A 26,618-nucleotide genomic window follows, 5' to 3' on the forward strand; every position below is an offset into this window, starting at 1 on the left:
GTGTCTCAAACACCTACATTGCCTCCAGTATAGGAGTGACTGAGCAGATATTCACACATGCCTGGGTAAGCAGTAAACTCTCTTGGAGTCTGGCCTGGTGAGTCTGATTTGCACTTTCATTGAGTTTTTTCTTGGATTTGAAGATACTTCAACACTTTGAATAATAACAGTGTTGTAAACAAAGATGCTTGACTCCTGTTTGAAAACAGCAATTATTCAGGGAGGCTTTGTTCAGGAAGCTACCTTGAGGGAACAATTAGAGCTGAATTTGAAGTCTGTCCTTCCCATTTGAATTAATGACTAGCCTCAGGTTTCAATATTTCTTGGGTGTTGCTAAGACCATAGGTAATCAAATCTGTGTGGAATTCTTCTGTTGGTGCTTCTATTGCTACCTCCATCCCTTCTTTAATAGGCCTATTCTGTTCCTTCTTATAGGCATGTTGCTTGATTCTGTGCATCTTACCCAGAAGAAAGTTCAACTGAGTTCATTGGGCTTATTTTCAAATAAGAGCGCATAGGATTGTAGCCTCAGTGTTTTTATCTACATATACAGGGAAGAAGATGGAAAAGAGAGATTGCCCTTTCAGGAGCAGACAAGGGGTGAGGTTGACATTAACAAGTCCCACTTGAATTGGGGTGGGCTAGTACAGGAGTGAGCATTGACAGCTATGAAGCCTGCCTCCCTGTGACTGAGTTGCTCACGCTCTCTCTGTCTATTGCCAGTCACCCCCTCCTTGCATCTGGTTCAATCTACTGCTACCACCCTCGTGTTATCTTGCAGCTGCTGGATGGGCATTCGCTTGTTTTAAGATGAAGCTTAGTGAAAGAAGGCAAGGTGAGCAGTTTAATAAAGGGAAATGGATGTTGCAAGGAAAGTGAATGTGCTTAGGTGTTTTTTCATTGCACGTATGACTCCCCAGCTACATCAACTCTACTCTTTATTGGAGCTGTCCTAGAGCCCACCAATTTCACATAGGCAACTGGGAAGTTGCTCTTCTCTCACGTACTCAGGGGAAAGCATAATGGGATGAGCAGAGTTCCAGAGAATTTCAGAACTGCCACTGGGAATGATTATTTTAGAAAACGGGGGGGGGGGGGATTCCATGGAATTCCCTGCAGTTCATGAACTGAGTTTCTCCTTGTCCAGAGAGACAGACTGGTGTGAGACCAGCAACCATGGTGTCAAGAGTCCAGGGTCCCAGGAGGGTGGGCATGAGAAGGTGGCAGAGGAAGCAACAGCACCTGGCGCTGGCACATAGACATTTGGTCACTGACTGGCATGATGCTGACTGGCTGTTGCAAGCATGGGGTGGCTTGGAGGAGAGACAGTCAAGCTGAGTTGTAGCAAAGGATCTGCTTGTCTATGTGGAGAAGGACAGGAACGCTGGGGTGCACTGGTGGCAGACACCTGAAGATGAGAGAGATGAGGGGGAACCATCATTGAAAGCCAGGCCCACTTACCTGAGAGATGTTGCTTGCTCTTCAGCAGCAATGAGGCACTCCCCTGCACTGCTGTTGTTCAGCCAATTTGCCATACAGCATGCATGTGTGGGCAGGCTCTGTGAGCAGTAGGGGTGGGGCAACACCACAGCACTACCGAATTATAGTGCTGAGAACCTGGTAGCTAGAGCTTGAAAGGAATAGTGAAGTATAGTGGTACAGGTACCTTTCCAAGTTCAACCCCTGGCATCAGTAGGGCTGAGGCAAAAATCCTGGAAAGCTGCTACCAGACATTATGAGCAGTAGTAAGCTAGATGGACCAGTGTTCTGGCTTGGAAAAGGCAGCTTCCAATGACAATTCAGCATATTTTGATGTAAGAAAGACAGGATGGTCTAGTGGTTTGGGAGTTGGATTTGGACCTGGAAGAGCCAGGTTCAAATCCCTCCTCAGCCACAGAGCTTCCTAGGTGACCTTGGGCCAGTCACTCACTCTTAACCTCATCTATCTCACAGGGCTGTTGTGAGGACAAAAAGGAAGGATGGAACCATGTACATCATGTACAACTATGTACATCATCCAGAGCTCCTTGGAGGAAGGGTGATATAAAAATGTGAAGAATAAATAAAATAAATATTTCTACAGAATGCCTAGTAACTAGTTGGACCTGCGCAGTACCGTGAAATGTTAGTTTAATTCTGCAGAAATTCACATCTCACTGAATAGTCTGAGAACACAAGATGCTGTGATTTTGCTGAGACTGGATACACGTAGACCTGTTTAGCAAGCTGAGTAACAGGCATTTAACTTGCCTGTTAAATGTCATTGACAAAGCTGGGAGAAACCCCCAACAGGAATCTCAGGAACCCACTGGGAAAATCCATGCTAAATGTGGGTTTTGATCACATGTCAGTTAAATGATTTTGAGCCTTCCCTGTTTTAGAGGCTGCCCTTACGTTCCATCACCAGCTTTCTGTTCAGCTGAGAGCACCTTCTTTATGAAATTACTTGTTTTATACATCACCTACAAGCAAAGGCGTGTAGAGGCATTCTTTCATCAGAATACAGGCCTGACCATTTTTCAGAAGCACAGAATAACCTTGTTTGAATTGTGTTTTTCTGTTGATATATCTTCACTGAACAGTATGTCTTACGAATGTTATTTTGCTGTAATGTGAAATTGTGCCATAGGAATGGGAATAGGATTCAGAGTTCAAAATCTGAAATCTAGCTGAAGTGTTAAAAGGCAGGACTGGGCGACTCTTGTTCCACTTGAGGGAATCTTGATAGCCCTGGCTTTCATATTGATATTTAAACAAGTTCCTGGCCCTCATGATGACTGAGACATTGGAAAATAAAATAAATAAATCAGTAAAAGTATAACAACAATGAGGAAGTTTTATTTGTTTCAGATCTCATTACTTCTGTGGCCTTATATCAAGACTGTATGGAAGGGTTGAATAGTGTTTTTCACTTATGGATAACATTTTCAAAATAAGAATATTGCAGAATGTGTACAGTTATTTCACCAGTTGTAACTCTACATCTGTTACATTTATCAAATAAGTGTTGTTGATTGTCATTGACAAAGCTTGAAAGTAATCTTTTAAAATTTAAACTTGAATCTTTAAAATGCACTTATTGCATTTCAGCAACTCAGGCTACAATCCTAACCACACTTTCCCGAGAGTAAGCCCCATTGAACAAAATAGGACTTACTTCTGTGTAGACCTGGTTAGGATTGTCCCCTCAACTGGATAACAGCTGTAAACTAAAATTTTTTTGCATAGGTTCAGGACCCCAACGAAGCAGAATGGCTATTATCAAGTCCTAGGTGGCTGAAGGACATTTGACTGCGTGGTGTGGATTTGCTAGCAAGTAACAAAGCCTGGAAAGAAATAACAGAAGCGTGCTAAGAGGAAGAAGTTAAGCAAGGTTAGGTCCTATTGATTTCAAATGAGTTTGAAGCATAAACATAATGAATTTCATGTTTTGCCAGATGTTAAGGAAAGGGTAAATGTCTAAAATAATCCTGTACTGAACTAAGATTTTTCAAAGTCAGATAAGGTTCATGTATTTTTTTCTTTTCTTTTTTTGGCTGTGTCGTATTGTACTTTATCTTTTCTCATCATTAGTTTTTAAAAAATCATTTTCCCAAATATCTTGGTCAAGCAATTAATTTTCTATTCTGTATGTGTGTAGAGTGTGTTGTGTTGTAGAATTACCACACATTTGTGATTCATGAATAATCTGAGGGTGCCTGGCATATGAGAAAGTGCTGTCCAATAAATCTGTATATATCAGAACCTTGCCAAAAGTGGGATGGCCTTGAAGCTTGTCTGAACCAATCTGATGACTGAGTTCCCAGCATGTGGTGATAGTAAAAAACAACACCCCCCCCCCAACAATCTTAGTTCATTCCAAAAATCTCATGTTTGTTTTTGGAAATAATAAACCAAGACCACTAAAGTGTCAGTTGCTGCTTTGTACTTTCCATATCTGTTACAACAGAATTTCTCTCCAAATCACCCCAAAACTCAACTCGTTGAAATGATTCTGTGTAATCACAGCAGTAGGCTAATTAAAACAGTGTGTCAGATTTTGCCATCACAGCTGAAATCCTTATTGTTCAACAAAACATAATGTTCCTCCTTATTATGTTGAAATCTATGAACTGGAAAGAAGCACAGATTTTTTTCTATTTTGGAATATAGCTTTTGCCAATACAGAACTGAAAAATGTTTTTTGCTACGAAGCATGCTGGCTATCAAAAAAGTCCCAGAGGAACTATTCAGCAGTATTAGGAGTCATTCACTTGTGTGAGAACATAGACTTTGACTTTGTGGCTCAATGAATCATCGAGCCAAACCATGGTTATCTATGACTTTGGATCATGATTTGTGATTGTCTGGCAAAAATGAGAGTTGGGAACCATAGTTTGAAGTGGGTTTGTAAGTCTGTAAACTTCGGTTTTACAGTTCATGCAAACTGTGGTTTGGCATTCTGTCTGGCACAGCCATTGCTCAATTTTGTGCCACCACACCTAGAGCCAGGAGTGTAGTGTTGGAGAAAAAGTTAAAGCAGACAAATTCTCCTAAACCATGGTTAGTATGATAGTTAGACCGCATTCCTATAACACTTTCCTAGGAGTAAACCCCATTGAATATAGTAAAACTTACTTTTGAGTAGACAAGAGTAGAATTGCACTCTTAAGGTTATAAAGTATATGGTTGACTTAAAACATGGTTGGACTTTATATATTGTGTAGAGAAAGACATTGGTAAATATTCTGGCTTGTACAGTGGTGCCTCGCATAACGAAATTAATCCGTTACGCGAATCCTTTCGTTATGCGAAATTTTCGTTGCGCAAATCACGTTTTCCCATAGGAATGCATTGAAATCTAATTAATGCGTTCCTATGGGCAAAAAAGGTCAAAACGAAGTCAAATTTGGTTTACAAAGTGTTTATTACGTGCTCTTTAAAGGCATACATACTGCACAGAGGATTTCTAAAATTTGAAGCATACACGAAATTTTTAATTTTTAAAAAATTCGTTATGCGAAGCACGGACCTAAAAAGTTTTTGTTATGCGAAGCACGGACCTAAAAATTTTTTCGTTATGCGAAGCACGGCCAGAAATTTTCGTTATGCGAGTTACCAAACTCAATCGAAAAACTCTTTCGTTATGCGAGTTTTTCGCTGCGCGGGGCATTCGTTATGCGAGGCACCACTGTATATTTCTGATGTACCCTATAGCTACAATGGATTAGAGTCCTTGCTTTCTTTATAAGTATAAATTAAAAAGGGTGTTGAGGTAAAAATCCATCTTAAGGAATCTTGAGGATGCATCCATGAGATCATAGTAATATGCCCTGCTAACCGAGTGGGGGACTCTTGTGTCTGCCTTCTCTCTGCAGCAACCTCCCGCCTCCATTGGCTCCTAAGAGGTGTAGGATGGCCTAATGCAAAGGGAGAGGGGCTGCAGGAGAAAAGAGAGATTGGAAAATTTCTGCTCACTCATGAAAACCTTAGAATCCAGACCATTGTGTAGCAAAAGATATTGATAAGTATAATTTTCAGGAACAGATAATTGGTTTTCCACCAGTTTTATACTTTCATATGAGACCGCTACAACATGCTCTTGACCAAACAAAGACCCTGCTAAAGAAAGCGGAGTGCTTATTATTAGAAAGGCAATATTGCTTGTTTGGAGTATTTGCAAGATGTTTTGTGAAACAGCACTGGATTTGAATTCTGAATGTTCTCAAATCATGCTGGCTGTAGAACACCAGAATGTGTGTGTGAACAAAAAAGTTATGAAGCCTTTGCGACAACTTGCTGCATGTAGCAAATGAGTAAAAAGTAAATATGAGCCAATAATATTGCTGTTCTCAGAAGACCATAACCTACAAGAAGTAGCTCTTCTCAGTGGTGGCTCCCGTTTGATGAAATCCCCTCCTGAGGGAGACCTCCCAGATCAGCATCCTGCGCCCTCTTCAGAAGGGCAGTTATTAATTTGCTATGAGAAACTTTGGGAACGGAATAATTGGACAATTGGGACAGAATTAGAAATAATCTCTTGTCAAACCCTTTCTTAATTGGAATGAATACATCTGTTTTTTGCATCAACGTGATAGCATTAGCTCGAAGGATCTAAAATGTGCTGCCTTTGTTTGAGTCCTGAAAATATTGGCTTTTGTTTGTAAACAGAAAATCTGTAGTGCCTGTGGTTGCAACAAATAGTTGGAAGATGCACAGGCATTGTTCAAAAAATTTTTGTCATTATGCTAAATAGAATTTAGGTTTTCTAACTGCTGTACTGCAGTGGTTCTCAAACTTTTTTGACTGGCAGTTCCTTGAACTACTGGACTATTGGCTGCAGCTCCCTGTTAGGGCTACAATCCTATACATTGTATAGGGCAGTGGGTTTTTCATGAGGATTCCGTGACTCACCTGGCAGATTTCTGCAATTCCTTAGGGAGCCACTGCTCACAGTTTCAGAACCACTGCTCTACTGAATTGGATTCACAAGGCAATTAGGAAAAGTTGGCTATTGACTGATTATCCTAAAGAGTGACAGTGGGATTCCATGGGAGAGGTTAAGATGCACCATACTTTTGAATATTTGTATTACAGCAGAGGGAAGGAAACAGCAGAGCAGACTTGAAGGTGGGGACTGCTCTGTAGGTAACTTCTACAGAAGGTGGTGATTTGAAGCGCTTCGCCTGTAAATGAGCTGCTCCAAGCTGGTATTTTTTCCTATCTTTTTTTAGAAAGTTCAGTGACCATTCTACTAAACTGTGTTTCCTCTGAAACATTGTTAAGAAGTGGTATTCTTTTGGAACAATGTCAAAGCACTCATTTCCTTCCTTACATTTTACTAGGAGAGATTTTACTACTTTTGTGAAACTAGTGTTGCATCTGCATTGTACTTGCATTTTTGACTGCAAAAGTAGGATCTTTTTAATGACTTATTGTAGTTGATGCTTTTTATACTTCCCTGCAAACTAACTTCTTTCATGCTTGCTTTTCTAAGCAAGAATGTGCTCAGTGGTATATGCTGTAGTAACAAGGTACTTACTGACACGAAGGGTCTGTGTAGTTTGGGGAGGGCAAACATTCTGAGAGGAGGGCCACATCATCTCTCTGACACTGTGTTGGGGGAAAAAGAATTAATTTACATTTCAAATTTGAATAAATTTATATAAATGAATATATTGGAGATAGAACTTATATGAATGAATGAATGGTACTGAGCTTATTTATAATACTCATGAGAACTATGAACTGTTTGCCACACAATGAAAACATTGTGTGCACAATGAAAACATACAGACCAAGCCAGAAATGCATGGAGCCATAAGTTGTTCAGAGGCAATGGGGTTGGGGAGGTTAAAATATTGCCCAGGCAGAAGCAGAAAACACAGAGAGACTACAAAAGGCCTTGCTCTTTCTCAGCCTGCAGCTCGTGTCTGGTGGTCACAGCTGGCAGTTGCGGGCCAGTACAGGTTCCAACAGTCTCCAATGGGCCAGAAGCTCTTTGGAGACTGGGAGCTCCCTGTAGGCTGAATTTGGGGTCCTGCAAATGGCCCCTGGGCTGGGGTTTTCCTACTCCTGGTGTGATTGAATGGTAATAACCTAACTAATCTTCATGGGTGCTTTGTTTCTTTTTCTGGATGTTTCTGTGTCTTTAGATTTGGCCCAGTTACTCAAATTTGGGGAACAGGTCAGGTGTCAGGCATGTGCTAATGATGGGGTAGGAGTTGCACCAAGAAAATTAACTGGTGTGCAAAGAGATAAGATTTTGGGAATTTGCCCCTTTTAAAATGTGAGGCATTGTCCTGCCAAAGTAAAGCACTTCAGTTTCACTTATTCTTGCGCAAAAGATTTACGCATGTGTTAATAGCAATTTAAAAATAGCTAGATTTTGGCCTAAATTTTGGTCTGTAGCTTCTGCAAATCTGTCCTGGCTGCTGTTATCTATATATCTATAACTTCCGAACTGTTGTTATGGCATTGTGTTCTAAACAGGGCTGTCTTTGAAGATGCCTCTGAAATTACAATTGGTTTCAATTATTTAGAGGGCAGCCTTGGAGGATCACAAAAAAGAGCATAATGCAGCTGTTCTTGCTCATCTACACTGACTTCTGTTTGTATCTGGGCTCAGCTGAATGATCTTTGGAAATGATCTTTGGAGCCCCAAATGGTTTTGGCCTTGTATACCTTTCAAGAAGAATCTTTTCCTGGATGTCCCTTCCTGTCCCTGAGATCTAGACTAGGTACTTGCTCTGTCTTAATCTCACCACTGAGGTGAAAGATACACACCAGGCCTCTTTCTGTGGTTGTATCCACTTTATTAGATATCCCACCAGGATGTCTACTAAGAAAATTCTTGCTGCCCTTCCAAAGCCTACCCTTTTTTCTCAAGCTTTTCAATATTTGGCTGACCTAATTTTTTTTATTTTTGCCATCTGTTCAAAATAAACAACTCAGCAGTGTTTTTACATTTTCTTATATTTTTATGTGAGTCACCTTGAGTATTGATTTTTCTTTCTGTAGAAGAGCAACCAAGAAATCTAATTATGTAGGAATAATAAGACCTAAAACATGCTTTTTGGGAAACATGATTCTCAGAAAACTTTATCAGCATTTTTTATATATAGTGTCTGTGTCTCTCTGAGGAGTCTAACAGGGATTACTTTATGTAGAAGGGGAGGGGAAGCACAAAATCAATAAAAATTTAGGGAAGACTATTATGGGAAGCTGTCAGTCAAATGTCAACTGGTGATTTGACATCAATATCTTAATGTTTTCTAATAAAGAATGGGCACTGGGATACTTGGCCACATTAAGCAAGTATCGTTTTTTATGAAAACTTAACAAGTAGTGTCACTAGAATCTTACAGAATGGTATAAGATTGAGTTCCTCCCATTTGTAATGTTTTTGGTTCCCTAGGAACCTCCAAAGTTGGTTATTCTGGACAATAAAATACATAAATTATGAGAAGTGATCAATAACTTTAGGTGTTCTTCACAGTGTTGTGCTGGTATAGTGTGCACCAATCCATGCTGCACTCCTCACCACTTTCTCCCTACCAAAGCTCCTGAGCCTGCCAGGGAGGATTGGGCAAATCTTGGCAGTGACATGAAATGTAGGAGGGGGGGGGGCTGCAGAAAGGTGGGAACAGAAGTCTTTGGAGAACTGCTAGCAGGATCATGCTCTAGTAGTGGTTTCTATCAAAGCTTCTGAATATCTCCCTCCCATTGCCCATACAGTACCACATCCCATGCTGCTGTCAAAGGTACCCTGATTCCTAGCAATTACTTCTTGGTGGATTTGAGGTGTTCGTGGGGAAGGTAGCTATTTGTCCAAATGGCCAGTCCTCTCTGGAGACTCATGCCAACATTTGAATATTGACCTGTGCCATACACATTTTAGCTCTGTAGTCTCCAGCAATGGTTTAGTGTAAACCAGGGGTCTCCAAACCTTGGCCCGGGGTCCAGATGCACCCCACAGTGAGCCTCCATCTGACCCGCGGCCAGCCTCTTTTCCCCTGAAAGAGGACTGAACACTCGGCTGAACATGACCAGAGCTGTGCTCTGATTGCATCTGGAGGGTGTTCGGAGCGCCGGAGAGGCTGAGTGAATGAGCCCACTCATTCATTTATTCATTCATCTAAGTTCTATCTCTAATTTATTTATTTAAATTTTTTTCCAGCCCTCAGCACTGCGCCAGATATTTCATGCGGCCCTCTGGCCAAAACGTTTAGAGACCCCTGGTGTAAACAGTGAGGACCCAATTCTATCCAGCATTCCAGGGTTGATGCAACTGTGCCAGTGGGGCATGCACAGCATCCTGTGGTGGGGCAGCATCAAGGCCTCCTCAGGCTAAGAGAATGTTTGTTCCCTTACCTCCAGGCTGCACTACAGCTACTTTGGTGCTGGAAAGTTGGATAGGATTGGGTCCTGAGTTACTTAAACTTACCTAGAAAGCAATGATCTGTTACAGGAATACTTTCTTCTAGATATTTGCTAGTGAGTTAACATCAAGACAAAATGTATATCTCTCCAGTAACTTTCCCCCTCTGTTTTCAGATGTAGTTCATATGGGGCTGTTCACACGCTTTAAGGACAGCTTATTCCTGTATTCAGCAGCGAAAGTAGAAATGCAAAACTGTAGATAATGTCTTCCCTTCTCCTTCCATGGCCATATAGCAACTGTTGCTAATTATGAATTGACATTTTGTATTGGTTTTCTTTAAAGTGGCCTTTAGAGGAAAAAAGGTACAGGAGTTGGAGTGGAGTAAGCATTGCAGCTTACATAGTTTATTCAGATTCAAACTCTTATATGGTCTCAAACTTCTTATGAGAAAGGAACTTGAAAGATGTTATAAACATTTCCCTGTAACAACTATAAAGTCAATATTAAGAGCCATGTATAAAATCAAACTGCAGATAAAGAGAAATGCATGATTCTTGGAGTTGCAAATAGGATTTATGGAAACAGCTTGGAGTGTGCTCTGGCAACTTGCATAGTGGGCCTTTCTGCTGTGCCCACCAGTTGCTCCTCCCTAGTTATCTAGCTGAAGAGCAGTTCTTTGAAGGATTAACTTCATGAGAGTTCCTTAGCTCATGTCCCAGCCCAACTAGAGGCAGCAGTTGAAGTTTCTGAGGAGATCATTGTGTAGAATTCTTTGAAGTAGGAAGCTTTGCTTATTTTCTCATTTGTTTTTGTTGGAATGGAAAATTGGCCTTTCTTACTATAAAATTTGATGTTTGAAAGTTCTGTTTTTAAAAGTGGAGTTCTGTTTGTTAAATGAAAGCACTTTTGTCTATTGCTGCAGTGTGATGGTAGTTTGGGGTGGTAGTGGTAGAAAACAAGGGAATTATTCAGAGGTCCCTCAGACCCCTCCTACTGTTACTTTTACTTTTCTCTTATCCTGTTTGTGATTTATAACACAATATGGGGTCTGATTTGTCTCTTACAGATGTGTGTTAGGTATACTAGTTCCTGAAAGGAGAGAAGGTAATGGGATAGATGGCTACATGTGTAATGTTCTAATTTATCTTATTTACTGCACGCTTCTTCCCCAAGGAACTTTGGGTCTCATGCATAGGGTTATTGAACTTTACCTCTCTGTTGTGTCCTAAACAGTCCTTTATTGTTGTGAACTGTTGTGAAGATAGGCTAATGCTAGCCAAATGGGGTTTGATTCAAAGTTACTGACAGAGCTTCTTGGGTGAATGAGAATTTGAACCCAAGTTTCCTTAGTCAAAGTCCAATACACTTTCTAGTAGACCACTGGAGAAATATATTTCAATTTTCTGGAATGTATCTGATCCTGAGATAATAAAATGAATTATAGTGCTTCAAGCTGTAGGTGAGGAATTGCACTTAAAAAAAAATCTCCTACATTAAATGCTTTCTGAAAGGAGAAAACTAGTACAACAAGGAGCAGATTAAACTAGTACTTTTCTCCTTTGTTGGTTTTTTTTAACCTACCAGGAGTCTCTTACAGTACATGGAAAAATATTTTCAAAATGGCATCTCTTGTAGTCTCAGAGATTAATTCTTCCTCTTGAGGAAGAACCACCTCATTTGGCTGCTTATATACAGCAGCGGACCTCCCCAGCCCCTCGCCCCACTGTTGCCACCCCCATGGTAAAATCTGCCCCCACCACTCACCTGAGGCTCATGAAACCTTGCATGATCAAAGACTGCATTGGAGAAGCCTCAGGAAACTGGAAGCACAGTTTCTGATCCCCATCAGGATCCTCAGAGAGGCTTCCGCAAGGTCCTACAGCTTTGCGCCTGGGGCATTTGCCGCATAGAATACAATGGGAGGTCCACAACTGCTTATGTAAACTAGGCCCTATGAGATGGTCACAAGAGGAGTGAATACTATATGATGTTCACTGCCTGAATCGGAATTTGTGCTCAGGAAGAATTGTCTGTGATCAAATTTGCCTTTAAACATGGAGGTTGTGTATTCCTTGATCTGATACAGTGGCTCACTTTCTTGAGTTATTTAGATTGCCTTTTTGTCAATAGCTTCCTAAAAATAGGTTCACTAAATTGGAAGAGTCTGCAGGGAATACATTAAAGGAAGTATGAAATTTATGAGATACTATCTCTGGTTGAAGGTGGGTGAGCCAGTTAACAAACTACTGGAAAAATGAAAGCTTATATACCATCTGCCAACATATTGTTTACACACAAAGCAGCAGGATTCACCTCTTGGTCAAAATTGCCACTGCTAATGAAATTCTTCTTCTCGAAGTTCTTTTATTGTCTGCCTAGTAGTGGATGAAGTATCTTGAAGCTCAGTGTTTTCTGAGGCCAAGTCCTGCAAGAGTAGGGCCAATCTAAGACATTTTGGTGCCTCAGGCAGAAAACCAAATGGTGCACCCTGTTCTTAATGACTACAAGGCGCACTCCTATCCAAACCTACCTATAAATTTTCAGGCAAGTTGGATTGAAAAGAACAGGAGCAGCTCTCTTGGCTTCAGTGAGGCTTGTGCAAGGAGCATTGCAGTACATTGAACCCAGATCTGTCCACCCCCTCCTGTGACACCCCCTCCCTGACTGCTGCCTGAAACAGCTTTCTCACTTCCCTCACAATAAGCTTGCTGTGGTACAAAACACAGAAGGCACAAAATGTAGCACTGAGTCATGGAGCACTCTAAAAATTTTCAAACATTGCTTACAAATTGCAGCAAAGATTAAGATTTGGGTCTACAGTTTTATCTGTTTATCTTCTTACCATTCTTGCCATTTCTGAATACATGCAGAATATTGTGTTGTAGAAATGAGTTGGAAAAGAAGCTGTGAAAGAGGTCAGTCGTGGTAAAGAGATTGTTCAAAATAGACTTTAGAAATTAAGACCTATACACACGGATGCAATTCACAAATACTTCAGTCTTGTTTGAGAGAGTTAATTTGGTCTACAGAGATTAACCACAAGGCTGTGTGCTTGGATAGCCCTCTTTTGCATTTTAAATTTTGTGAAATATTTTAAAAATAGATTAGTATAAGCTGGTAACGGCAACAAAATACTGCAGTCAGTCCCCAGCTCTTAACCAGAATGTTCTTGTTCATGGCCCTAGCCAGTCCCACAGGAGTATTGTAGTGCTGTTTGGGGTTTACAGAGAATGCTTTTAAAAGAAGGGAAAAGGAACTTTTTTTGTTTGTTCCTGCCCTCTGAATTTTACCTGTCCTGTTCTGCACTAGCCAATCATCAACCTGTATGCTTTTTGCTATATTACCGCAGACCTGATCTGGAAAGCGGGGTGGGGGCGAGACTCTTCCTTGCCCTTTCTGTGAAACATCTGTGTTTCATGGAAAGAGTTTTTAAACCATAAGTTATGGCACATATTCCTCCTCCCAGATACTACAAGCTTTTTGGGGTTTGAACAGACCAATTCTTTCTTTTCCCTGCTTACCCCACATTTTTCTCCCTGCTGCTTTCATTTGAAAGAAACCCTAACCTAGTAGTTAGTGGTATAGCGGCAAAGGGACTCTGTGAGGCTTTGCTTCCCAAGCTGAGCTCCATGTGGGCTGGACTTCAGCTGCTGTGTGAGATCTGGCTTGCAGGCCATAGGTTGCCCACCCCTGGTACAGATGTATATTTTCTCCCTCTCTCGCAATACTGGAACCAAGGATCATCCAGTGAAACAGATCTAGGAGATTGAGGACAGACAAAGGAGGTGGCATTTCACACAGTGCACAATTAGTTTTGTGGAATTCATTCACAAGTTAGTGGTGATGGCCACTAGCTTGGATGACTTTGAAAGGATGTTGCCCAAATTCAGGGAAGACAGGTCTATCAGTGGCAACTAGTTGGATGGCTCTACACCAGTGGTTCCCAAATTGATAGATTGCTACCCACCAGGGGAACTGGAAGCAGGTCATTCCTCCTTAAGGGGAATGGCCCAGCAATGATGGCAGTGGCGAAATCGCAGCAGCAGCATGCCCAAGGGGCTTTGTAGTACCTGGGGGAGGGGTAGCGCTGGCCATCCAGAGAATGTGGAGGGGAAGCTTGCAGTCGCCTCTGCAGGCCTCCCTGCTGCTCCAAATAGTTCATGCTTTCAGGATCAGCAACAGTATACTTCTAAATACTAGTTGTTGGAGACCAGTGATGAGAGCGAAGGCTGCCTTCCTTTCCTCCTTGAGTTTCTGTGGGAAACAGCATGCTGGACTAGATGGGCTTTTGGCCTTTTTCAGCAGGGCTTTTCATGAGAGGAAAAACCGGAAAAGAGAATGATTAGAAAGTGAAAATATAAGAGGTGATGGAATCGCATTCTGATTTGAAGTAGTCAGGCAAACCTTTGGCTATAGACTGCCACAGTTATTTGTAATGCCCAAAGCAACTCTTGAGTTATACTTTTCTCTGATTGGGTGTATGTTGTCTTGTAAGACCTTGAAAAATCTATAGAGTGCCCTCTAGGCTTGCAAAACCAGGAGGAGGTTTTTATATTCGAGTAAATCCCACCATTGTTTTTAAAGCCTGTGACTTATGAACACTGACCCTGGGCTAGCCCCAGAAGGGCAATACCTCATGGCTTTTCATAAATAGCTTCATAATAAAAGCACAACAGTGCTGTGCTAGCTGCAAATGAACTTACAGGTTCTGTTTAAAATGGCGATGATAGGGTTGATTTGTGTCTTCATTAGGAGATGAACGAAGTTAAAAAGCATGCGTAACTGATTATTTTCAGAGTAGCAGGACTCTCTTCTACAAAATAACATTTATACTAAAACCATTACTGTCCTCTCTTGCATGTCTTTCTCTTCGTCCTTCTCCAGTCTTAACAACTGGGAACTTCAGTTCTTCACATGTGCTTAAACTTTCCCTAGCTTAATTGTATTGCATTATAAAACACAACATTTCATATGTGATCTAAATTATTTTTTTATTTAAAAGATTTATATCCCACGTTTCCCATACTGAAGAAAATGCCCACGACAGCTTACAAATACCACATTAAAACGTATGTACAATATGTAAAACAATAAATAAACTTGTAATAAGAACAATAAAGCCATTGCAAAAAGCCCTGCACTACATGGAAAAGCTCAATTGGATGACATTGCATGGATGTGAGGGTGGCAGAAAAATCGCTGCCATCGCCACCCCAGAGTAGACTGTAATATGTGCTCTAGCATGTGTATGTTTGGACTTGGCACAAGTTTTCCTTCCCTTTTACTCAAGGCACCTGTTCAGTTGTTTCATTGCCCACAGTAAATCAAGGAGCCTCCCTAGCTCTGTGATGTGACAGAGATCATGCAGGAGCAATCCAATCTATTGCTCTAGTTATTTCCTCTAGTTATTTGTTCCTAAAGCTCATTTCCTCACTCCTGCAGTTGTGTCACCAGCCATAGCAGCGGTTAAATACCCCAAAGCTCAGGATCCATCTGCCTTGGGGGCAGACCATACAATTTGGCCCCCTGCCTCTGTGGAAGAGCCCTATCAAGAAGTGACCTATCCATGATAATGTCCTTCCAACAGTAAATACCAGGATCAAGGTATGCCCAGCAATTCACATCAGGGCTGTAGAGGTCCGTGGTTACCATGGCAGCCTTGAAATTCTGAGCACAGGCCCTTTACTTCCTGGTCCAGCCAAGACACTGGTTGAGAGAAACTTGGAGCTTCTACAACAACTGTCAATATCTCTATAGGGAGGTCTGCCTCATGTTTTGAGAGCTACTTCATATAAAGTAACTTGATTTCCACTCCATTATACTATGGCGTGAAAGATTTCTACAACGACTTCTATAAGCCACATTTGAAAATGTCCTACACGTTTAGGAATATTAAACTATTTTTTCCTATCCCTGGTATATAAGTAGCAAATTTCAGCATCATCTGTTTGTCTAATTTGTACTGTGAACTCAAGTGGCTGAATGCCTATCGGTTTGAACACAAAACAGGACTACATGCAGACAGTAGTAGTTTTTATGTACTTGAGTGACTCCTCCCTAGATAAACAGGAGTAGGTCTTTTTGTAAATTTTACCAACTTGTAAGATTTGTTTTTCCCTTTTGTAAAGGGGAAAAAACCACATTCAAATTACCTTATACAGACTGAGCATGCTCAGTGGCCCCCAAATATGTAGAAACTACTTGATTGTCCAAATGGTCTCCTTTTGTTTACAAACTGATAGGCATAGATCACCCATTTGTTATTTTATAGATGATACAGTTCACATTTTTGCTTTGTCATGAGATAGAAATTCTTTGATAAAATTTCAGTTACAGATATGTATGATTTTTGAAAATCTCCCATGCTATCAACTCACCAGATTTTCAATTCCAACCGTTTCACTGCATATATTTTTATCCAATTTGATTCATTTTAGTTCAGTATCATTCTTTGCTGAGTCTGTAAATGCATGTGACTAGTCCAGGGTAGGGGTTGCTAACTGCAGTCTTTTTTAGTCATTTAAAAAAATTACTTGAATGGTGTGTTGGTACTTTACATTTACAAAGCAAGAGCATATACTCAGGATCTCTTATTTTTTAATTTTAAGAAATCTAACACAAAAACCCTTGACTTTCAAAGGGCGAACTTCCCTCAGATGAGGAGGCTAGTTAGGAAGAAGTTGAAAGGGAAGGTAAAGAGGGTCCAGTCTCCAGAGTGCGTGGAAGCTGTTTAAAACAACAGTAATAGAAGCCCAGGAGAAGTGTATACTACAAAGGAAGAAGGGCTCGGCTAAGTCAGGAGGGTGCCCGCATGGCTAACGAGCCAAGTTAGAGAGGCTGTGAAGGGCAAGGAAGCTTCGTTCCATAAATGGAAGTCTTGCCCTAATGAGGAGAATAAAAAGGAACATAAACTGTGGCAAAAGAAATGTAAGAAGGTGATACGGGAGGCCAAGAGAGACTGTGAGGAACACATGGTCAGCAACATTAAGGGGAATAATACAAGCTTCTTCAAATATGTTAGAAGCAGGAAACCTGCCAGAGAAGCGGTTGGCCCTCTGGATGGTGAGGGAGGGAAAGAGGAGATAAAAGGAGACTTAGAGATGGCAGAGAAATTAAATTAGTTCTTTGCATCTGTCTTCATGGCAGAAGACCTTGGGCAGATACCACTGGCTGAACAGCCCCTCCTGACTAAGGAATTAAGTCGTATAGAGGTTAAAAGAGATGTTTTAGACCTAATTGACAAATTAAAAATCAATAAGTCGCCGGGCCCTGATGGCATCCACCTAAGAGGAACTGAAGGAACTGAAGAATGAAGTTACTGATCTCTTGACTAAAATATGCAACTTGTCCCCTGAAACGGCCACAGTGCCAGAAGATTGGAAGATAGCAAATGTCACACCGATCTTTAAAAAGGGGAGGAGAGGGGACCCGGGTAATTATAGGCCAGTCAGCCTAATGTCTGTTCCAGGTAAGATGGTGGAATGCTTCATCAAAGATAAAATCTTAAAACACATAAACAAGCCTTGCTGAGGGAGAATCAGCATGGCTTCTGTAAGGGTAAGTCTTGCCTCACAAACATTTTAGAATTCTTTGTAAAGGTCAACAGGCATGTGGATGTGGGAGAACCTGTGGGTATTGTATATCTGGACTTTCAAAAGGCGTTTGACACGGTCCCTCACCAAAGGCTGCTGAGAAAACTCCATAGTCGGGGAATTAGAGGGCAGGTCCTCTCCTGGATTAGGAACTGGTTGAGGTCCAGGAAGCTGAGAGTGGGTGTCAATGGGCAGTTTTCACAATGCAGAGAGGTGGAAAGTGGAGTGCCTCAAGGATCTGTCTTGGGACCTGTACTTTTCAACCTGTTAATAAATGACCAGCGTTGAGCAGCGAGGTGGCTAAGTTTGCAGATGACACCAAACTTTTCTGAGTGGTGAACACCAGAAGAGATTGTGAGGAGCTCCAGAAGGATCTCTCCAAACTGGGAGACTGGGCAGCAAGATGGCAGATGCATTTCAAATGTAAGTGTAAAGTCATGCGCATTGGGGCAAAAAAATCAAAACTTTACATATAGGCTAATGGGTTCTGAGCTGTCTGAGACAGATCAGGAGAGAGATCTCGGGGTGCTGGTGGACAGCTCGATGAAAGTGTCGACCCAATGTGCTGTAGCAGTGAAGAAGGCTAATTCCATGCTTGGGATCATTAGGAAAGACATTGTGAATAAGACAGCTAATATTGTAATGCCGTTGTACAAATCAATGGTAAGGCCACACCTGGAGTATTGTGTCCAGTTCTGGTCACTGCAGCTGAAAAAGATTATAGTGGAGATGGAAAAGGTGCAAAAGAGAGCAACCAAAATGTTTACTGGGCTGTGGCACTTTCCCTATGAGGAAAGGCTACAACGTTTGGGCCTCTTCAGTCTAGAAAAGAGGCGCCTGAGGAGGGACATGATTGAGACATACAAAATCTTGCAGGGGATGGACAGAGTGGATAGAGAGACACTCTTTTCCCTCTCACATTACACCAGAACCAGGGGACATCCATGAAAGTTGAGTGTTGGGAGAGTTAGGACAGACAAAAGAAAATATTTCTTTACCCAGCATGTAATTAGTTTGTGGAACTCCTTGCCACAGGTAGTAGTGATGGCATCTTGCCTGGATGCCTTTAAGAGGGGATTGGACAAATTTCTGGAGGAAAAGTTCATTACAGGTTAGGAGTCGTGGTAGGCTTGTGCAAGCTATAGGTAGGCTTCCTCTGATTGCCAGAAGCAGGGGAGGGCACCAGGACACAGGTTGTGTCTGTTGTCTTATATGCTTTGTGGGGCATTTGGTGGGCCACTGTGAGATACAGGAAGCTGGACTAGATGAGCCCTTGGCCTGATCCAGCAGGACTCTTCTTATGTTCTTAAATTTATACACTGCCTTTCTCATGCCAAAACAAATGCTAAGGTGCATTACAAAGCTTTATAGTCAAGTACAGAGTATCACAACAAGTAAAAACATCAAATAAGGTAGTAAAACATTAATTTTAACATTACATTGTGAAAAAGAGTATCTAAACAGGGAAAAAGAAAAAGAGGCATAGAGGGCAGTATCCACTCAGCAGCCAAATGCCAGACGAAACAGGTTTGTTTTGAGCCCTCTCTGAAGACCCATGAGCGAGGAAGCAGTTCTCAGTTACCCCAGGAGGGCATTCCATAGCTGTGGCGCCACCGCAGAGAAAGCTTGCCCCCGAGCTGCCACCCTCTCACTTGGGACAAAGGCGGCATAGCTAGTCTGTGCTGTGATCCCGAGAATGCAATGCCCTTGCACTTCTTAGCAATTGCTAGGTGATTCACTGAAAATTGGTCAGTCTTCTTTCTCATGGGACCTCAAAATAACAGTTCATCCCATATTAGCATTGCCTTTTGAATTGATAACTGTGTGTTAGGTACAAATGAAGGGCCACTTGACACATTATATTGGCTGAAAGTGACATTAAATCCTTAGCATTTATGAATCCATGCCTTTTTTTCTTAATGTGTGTATCATGAATAAAGGGGGAAAAATCACCCTGCAGGTACACACCATATGTTTATGCTGTACGCATTGTGAAATAACACTCGACATTCACCTTGCATGTTATTAAGTACAAACAGGTACATTCTGAATCTTGAATTTACACATACTAGAAGCAACCTTAGGAAAGTCTGTGTTTCTGAATTCTGCGTCCTTCCCACAGTGGTAGCATTCTGCTTGAGTTGTAACATTTCTTGGCTTCAAACTGACCCACTTCTCAATGCGAATTGAGAGGTGATTGGAAACAATATAAATGGCTGCAATATGTTCACACAGCAAATTCCCTGAAGAGATAATGTTTGCTTTATTGCAGCTTTTTAAATCCAGCTATTAAAAAACAGTGGGTGGATGGAACTATCATTTCTAGAATTTACACGGTAGGGCTTTCTTTATTTACTCTTTCCTTTTTTTATTAGTAAGAATAGCTTCACTTATAGCATAATAGGACTGATGCTTTGTTATCCTTGGCTATACTCAATGATAAACTATTCTTGCCATCAGTCTTGTAGTTTATTCACTGGGGAGCTTGATTCTGGCCTTGTAAAATGGAGCACCACTTCTATAAGCCCTTTAATTAATTACAAACTTAGCTCTCTCCCTCTGAAAATACCTCTTGTACATCAAGAAGATGCAGATTTATCTCCTTGTGCCTTGATTGTATGTGGCTGTTTGTAGAATCTCTCTAGAAGTGAGCAAGTTGGTTTTATGATGGTGAGATGAGCTGAAACAGATTAGTAGTTTTGCCCGCTTTCTCCATATGGATGATTAAAAGGGGTTGACCTTAATTAATGCAGAATATTCTCCTGTGAATGAGCATTAGAGACTGACACCAGCAAAACAACATGGAGTCAGGACTGAAGTGTACGAGAGCTGAGACTGTTCTCACTGTTCTTGCTTTTACTCCTTTATTTCTCAGACCATGAAATATATTTATAGTCCATGAACGTTGTTTCTCCTGTGTGTGGTAGGGGGGGTTCTTTATTAACTGGTTATTGTAACATCAGTGTCTGTGTCTGGGTCCCTTTGGGGAGAAGGGCGGGGTATAAATTTATTTTTATTTTTTTGTATTTGGTGCTTATTTTAGGGAATAGGCCCACTGGTGAAATGCATGTAATTACCTTCACCCAAATGTGTTACCTGTATGGCTCCTTCTCACTCTGTTGGTGGCTAGTGATCCCAGCACCAGGAACTGTGGCTAGTTTCCCAGTGGTAGTGTTTAGGGTCCTTTTGTGGTAAGATGCTTTGTGTGTTTCCACTTGTGTGTGCTAAATCACCAACAGAGAACATTGAGAACATTGCGTTGTGTAGGCATATCTTGGAAACATCTTTGCAGGAGGAACTTGGTAAAGCCAACTTTCATGCACCTGTACTTGCCACCCCCATATGCTAGCTTTTCCTCCTTTTATATTCTGCAATAAAGAAGCAGTACCTAGTTGTAGGATTGAACCTCATGGCACAGGCTGGAATTGCTCTTTTCTTTCCACCTCCACTTAACTTCTTGGCACAAGCAGGATGGAGAAAACTCTAGTGATGTAGCTACCTTCTTCAAAATCCTTAGAGATGTTGACCACAGGAATTCTCTATGCCTTTTCTGCCCCCTCAAGCAATGGTCCATCCAAACACCCATATTATCACTACTGATGCATTTCTGAAACTACTGCACAGATGGTAATTATTTCCCCCTTCATCATCTTTTGCTTGTTTAATAATTCCCCCCTCTTTTTTTTCCTGTGTAGCTCAGCTGTGAAAAATATGGGAGACGACAGGCCATTTGTGTGCAATGCCCCAGGCTGTGGACAGGTACGTTTACAGTATACTTTATTGTGAGTATGTCGTTGTGAATCAAAGTGGCTGTTTTATCACTAAGGCAAAGAGTTTAAAGCCAGTGTTTTACGTGATCACTGGAGGTAATCAGATCCGAGGATTTGCAGTGTGTAAATCCAAGTTATGAGCAAGTACAAAGGCTCCAAAGTAATGAAATTTGCCTGACTTTTGTGCCGTATTCATATGCTGCTGGTATTTTTGTATTATCTATAGAATGGTGTGGGGGAGAACTTCAGTTTAGTATTATCTGAAAATCCTGTCTATTTTCTTCTTCTACAGCAGTGGTATTCAAACTGGGGCATCGCGACGCTCCAGCCTGTGGGTCCTGGCCTCTGCCCCCTTAAAGGGCGGGGGCAACCAGGAGACAGGGGAAAGACAGCGGTGCGATCCTGCGGATCGCGCTGCTCAGGGGGGCTGCAGGGCCTTGGGTGCACTTGCCCAAGCCTCCTGCAACCTCCCGGGGGTGCAGGGAGCCTTGCGCAACCTTCGGCAGGGTTCCCCAGGTCAGGAAATGGAAAAGCAGAGCGATTGCGCCCTGCTCCGCAAAACCGGAAGCGGAGCATGATCGCTCTGCTTTCCCTTCTGATTGGACTGCAGGGACTAGGGTGCACCCTCCAGTCCCTGCAGCAGCCTTCCCTGCGTGTGGGGAGCCCTGCTTGAGCACTTGCAGGGTTCCCCAGATCAGGGAAAGGGAGAGTGGGGCGATTGCGCTCCGCTTCCGCTTTTGCGGAGGCAGAGCAGATCGCTCCACTCCCCCTTCCCCTGACCTGGGGTGCCCTGCAGGTGCTCACGCAGGGCGCCCCGCACACAGGAATGGCTGCTGCAGGGACTGGTGAGTGCATCCCAGTCCCTGCAGCCCCCTAAGCGATGCAATCCTGGGGATTGCATTGCTGCCTTCCCCCTGCCCCCGCAAAGACTTACTGCGGGTTTCAAACTCCTGGGGAGTTTGAAAACAGCAGTTCTACAGGGTCATTTAACTGAAGGACAGCTATCACATTTGCTGGGCAGTGCGACATATTTTTGAAATGACTTATTTATTAATTGTACATACTGTTCTATAGCAAGGCCTCCTGCGCAGTGTACAATGAAATACTATATGCAAACAATAAACAAACAACAAGGGTAAGAAAGAAAAGACAAATCTCCAACAGAAAAACCTAATTCAATTAATTGTAGTGGTACTTACTACTGTGTGAGCTTGTAACTTTCCAGGATCTGAATGGAGATTCAGGCATCACATTTTTTTCAACCTATGTTCTTTCTGCTCCTTTTAATAGCACCCAAATTGTTAGTTGCCTCTGATGAGTATTTAGATCTTTGAATGGAGAAACAATCTCCCCATTTATAGTCAAGGGTGGGTAAGATAAACTTCTGTGCCTAGGGTGGTGAATGTTCTTGGCATTCTTTGCAAGTAGATTGATTCAGCTGGACATTTAGTACACTGAGGTTCATGATGTTTCATATGTATTGTGCATCTTACCCTGTATACAGACACAAGACCAAAGAAGGTATATTTCTAGCAACATACTTGAATACCAAACCAGAAATCATTTTGCTGTGCGTGTGTGCCTGTTTGCATAATGGGGGACACAGTGCATTTAAAATGTATCATACATAGTTAGAAGGCACCTTAGGCTGTTATCGTAGGTATGATTACTTAGAAGTAACCAGGTTTGCCCAATGTATGCTGCATTAACCTTCCTTAGTGTGATAGGGAGAGGGTCTTACCAGTATAATGCAGAGCAACATTTTCAGGGCTTAATCTGTGCACACTTGGAAATTGGAGGGTCAGTTCAGCCATTACAGTTTATCTGTAGGAGTTGTCCGACATGATTACATATACAAATGTGGCATCTGATTCAGGCTGGTGGTTGTTCATTGACAACAACCTGCTTCTCAATAGTGATGATGATTGTGGTGTTTTCTGCCTGCCACAATAATGGAAAATACTGTTAGCTGATAACTGGGATCACTGTTCTCATAGGGGCTGGGTTCAGGCATGATGGGAAACCATGGTTTTCCACAATGAGAAGGAACGTTGGAGAGATGTGGACTTCCATGATTCTCTCCTCCCTCTATGTCCCCACAAGAAATAGAATGCGTTCATTTTAAAAGCATGATCTAACAAGTTGTTTAATAAACCATAGGCTAAAATCCTAACCACACTTTCCTGAGAGTAAGCCCCAGCATTGAACAAAATAGGACTTACTTCTGAGTAGACCTGGTTATGATTGTGCTCACAGTTTCCTGCATTTGAATGCAAGTCAGAAACACAGTTCTTAAAGTGAAAGCAAAATCTTAACATTCTGCTATCCTGTAATGTTTGGAGGTGGAGAGGAACCTGTGCCTCAGTCAAGTTTGTTGGAAAGCCATGGTTTCCTGTTGCAAAAACCAAAAGGGGAAGGGCTTCAGAGGAACTACAGAGCCCAAAGTGTGGTGTAAAGCATTGAGTAGTCGCAAAACCAACAATATATGGCTAATAGTATACAATTATACATCTCGGCTTCAAAACAACCCACATACAAATTGGAAAATGTGTGTAAAGTGCTAACAAGCATTGTATGGTAATAATGAGGTTAAATGCACCAAAACTAACAAAGATATAATTATCACAGTATGCTAGCTTATCAAATAGTAGGACAATAAGCTGGATAACTTCTTATTTTGGGGTTTATTTCTGTAGAAATCCTTCACAACCTTGGCAGTTAGCGCTCCTATGGTTTTAACCATTATGTATTCTGAGAAGCACTTGCGTTAATGTCTGCCTGACCAGGGACATGCATGTCCCCATGGATAGCCAAGATGGCTCACACGAGCATGAAATGTAATGTCTGAACTAAAGGCTTATCCAACATAATGCAGTAAGCACTAATTATACTGTAAACAACTATCGCTTGACATACTTCTCCGATACAAGATATTACAGAAAACAAAGAGCCACTTCACACTTCATGTGCCAGTTGTGTTTCCAACATGTCTGTATCTCATATTTTGTCTGAATAGGGAGACACACTTATAAACACAAATTGAAACCCAATGTATGTGTGTTAGGGATATGCACTTGTCTGCATGCTGAGGAACTGAGGGCATCGAGGCTTACCAGCACCACTCACCATATGTCCCTGTCTGTGTTCAAGCATGTGTGGCCTTTCAAATGTCACAGTGTTTACAGTATGGGCATCTTGAAAACACTCATGGTCATGGAACATTTGACTGCCTTTTGAGGTGTACATTAAGGATGAAGCTTCGTTGTTCCCTTTCAGGAAGAGATCCCTTCAATGTGTACCTTTTCAGTTTGAAAAGAAAATTCACTCTGATGTGGGCTGTCTTTTTATTTTCCATAGCAAGAAATTAATTTGTTTTCCAAAATATGGTGTTCTGTTATGTACGTGATATTTTAAAGAAGAAAAGAATATTTTAAAGAAGTTACCTTATCTCCTTTAATATGTCTTTGCTTAGGGTACAGACCAATAGAAACAGACAGCATTTTCTTTCATTTTACCTGATAATGTGACATCATCAAGTGAGTTCTGGATTTGCAGTTTATGAAATGTTGAAGAACTCAATTGCCTGTGAGTTGTCGTTTTCTTCTTAATGTAAAGTGGAAGGAACTGGGAATGGAATGCAGACCCCTTGCCAAACATTACTGTATTGAATGGACACTTCATTTTTGTAATAAGTTGCAAAATTTAAGAGAAGATTTGGCAGCCATTCTTTTCCGTTTCCATTTCAATTTTTTTCACTTTTATTTTTCTTGTTTTTGTAGTTCAGGGGAGGGTGTTAAAAATCAGGAAGAAAATAATAACAAGTGAAATATGTTTGAAATCAAAACTGAACAGAATTTCTGCCAGGACATTTCTCTGCAGTCTTGATATGTGAAATGGCTATTTGATTTGATGGTGATTGGTGGAGAGGGTGTGCTTTTGTGCTTAATTCCCAGTTTCTTTCATTTTATTTTCTTCTGAAAAGTGCTGTGGTGATTAGGGTAATGGTGACCTAAAACCGCTGTAGGTGAACTTACTATCCCCTCCAACCTAGATTCTAAACTACTGGGCTTCTAATGGGTCTGTAAACATGTTTTTGGTTGCTAGGTCTTTAATGGCTGTTATTTTTGGATTCTGTACATGATCGCTTCCCAGCAGTAAGCTTGATGTAACACAGCTGAGTTCTAAATGTGAAGCATATACTTCTTTTAAAAAGATCCTGCTGAAGGTCGTTTATCTGGTTTCGTTTCTAAGAGGACAGGTGACTAGTCTTTCCATTCCTTCCCACATCCCCCCATCTTTGCTCTGAAGTGGTTGCTTGACAAGATTGTATTTCTCATTAAGGGGAATGGGGGACAGAGAGATCCAGTCTTTCCTGTGCCAGAGGACTATATGTAGTCCTGAGTCAAATTTGCTTGGCTTGCATTCTTCAGTCAGAATTCAAATTCTTTAATCTTTTAAGGTGAAAGTCTAGTTCTCACAGTTGCCAAGAAATTGCATGAAGCAGCAATTATCTACCCATTCTAAGGCTTCAGAACTGCTCGACCAACTTGTACCTGCAGATACCATTTGAAATCCCATGAAGTACAGACAAAGGCAATGTGATTTAATTTTAATAAAGAATTTTTGCTGGCTTTAGAATCCCACTTAAAGTCTAGCTCTTGACTGCTTAACCAAAGCCTACCCTACCTGCCACGTGTGAAATCAGCATAATACATGGTGGCCAGAGAGGCTGACGTATGTCTTCCTGGACTCGCTGTGATGTAAAAACAGAGTACTTGTTTAATTGCAAGAAGTGATGTTCTTCAGCAGTACAAAATTGTAGAAAAAACAATACCTTGGGTATGGTAAACTGTTGGAAAATTAGGGTCACTTTGAATTTCCAAAGGTAACTGCAGCGGAAGCAGTGGGAATCTCAGGCACTATAGCATGGCAAGCACCCAGTGTTCATCTAGGTCACTTGGTGCATGCTGCTTTCGGCGACGCCACTGCTTACAAGGGGCACGGAGTGCCCAGCTCCAGAATGAATGGTATGGCAGCAGCCCAGTCAGAGAGCCTGCTCACCACATGTTAAAAGATGATGCTGGTACTATCCTCTGTTCTGGCTGGGATAGCAAACTGGCTGGGATAGCGCAAAATTGGCTCTGACCTTGGTGTGGCCTAGCGCCCTAACAGTCTTCTTCTTAATGTGCAGGGTCTGAGTCCTGGCTGAGGCAGGAAGGCAGGGAGAGCAGAAGAGAGGAGGAGTGGGAGAAGGAAAAGAGGACAGAGAAGAAGGAACATGCTAAGCCAAGAGCTTAATCAAAACATGACCTTTTCCTGGCAGAGGCAGGGCTGGTCTGGGGGGTGGGTGACCTCCAATGAGGCAGGAAACCACATTTGCAACTGACTTTGCCT

At 41.7% G+C, this 26,618-nt stretch overlaps 1 protein-coding gene across 3 annotated transcripts in view; it reads left to right on the forward strand.

Moving 5' to 3' along the window:
• Positions 1-26,618, forward strand: part of LOC136641521 (cyclic AMP-dependent transcription factor ATF-7) — a 125,008-nt gene that overhangs the window by 11,504 nt on the left and 86,886 nt on the right. The window contains exons 1-3 of one of the 3 annotated variants that reach the window (XM_066617364.1): positions 780-835; positions 3,229-3,373; positions 21,150-21,213. In XM_066617364.1, coding sequence (XP_066473461.1) covers positions 21,166-21,213 — 48 coding nt within the window. In that variant the 5' untranslated portion in view covers positions 780-835; positions 3,229-3,373; positions 21,150-21,165. Of the gene's footprint in view, positions 1-779; positions 836-3,228; positions 3,374-21,149; positions 21,214-26,618 lie in introns of those variants that run through there. The other 2 variants (XM_066617362.1, XM_066617363.1) reach the window with 2 other exon arrangements.

Source organism: Tiliqua scincoides, chromosome 2 (assembly GCF_035046505.1).
Source record: "Tiliqua scincoides isolate rTilSci1 chromosome 2, rTilSci1.hap2, whole genome shotgun sequence".
NCBI classification, from domain to species: Eukaryota; Metazoa; Chordata; class Lepidosauria; order Squamata; family Scincidae; genus Tiliqua; species Tiliqua scincoides.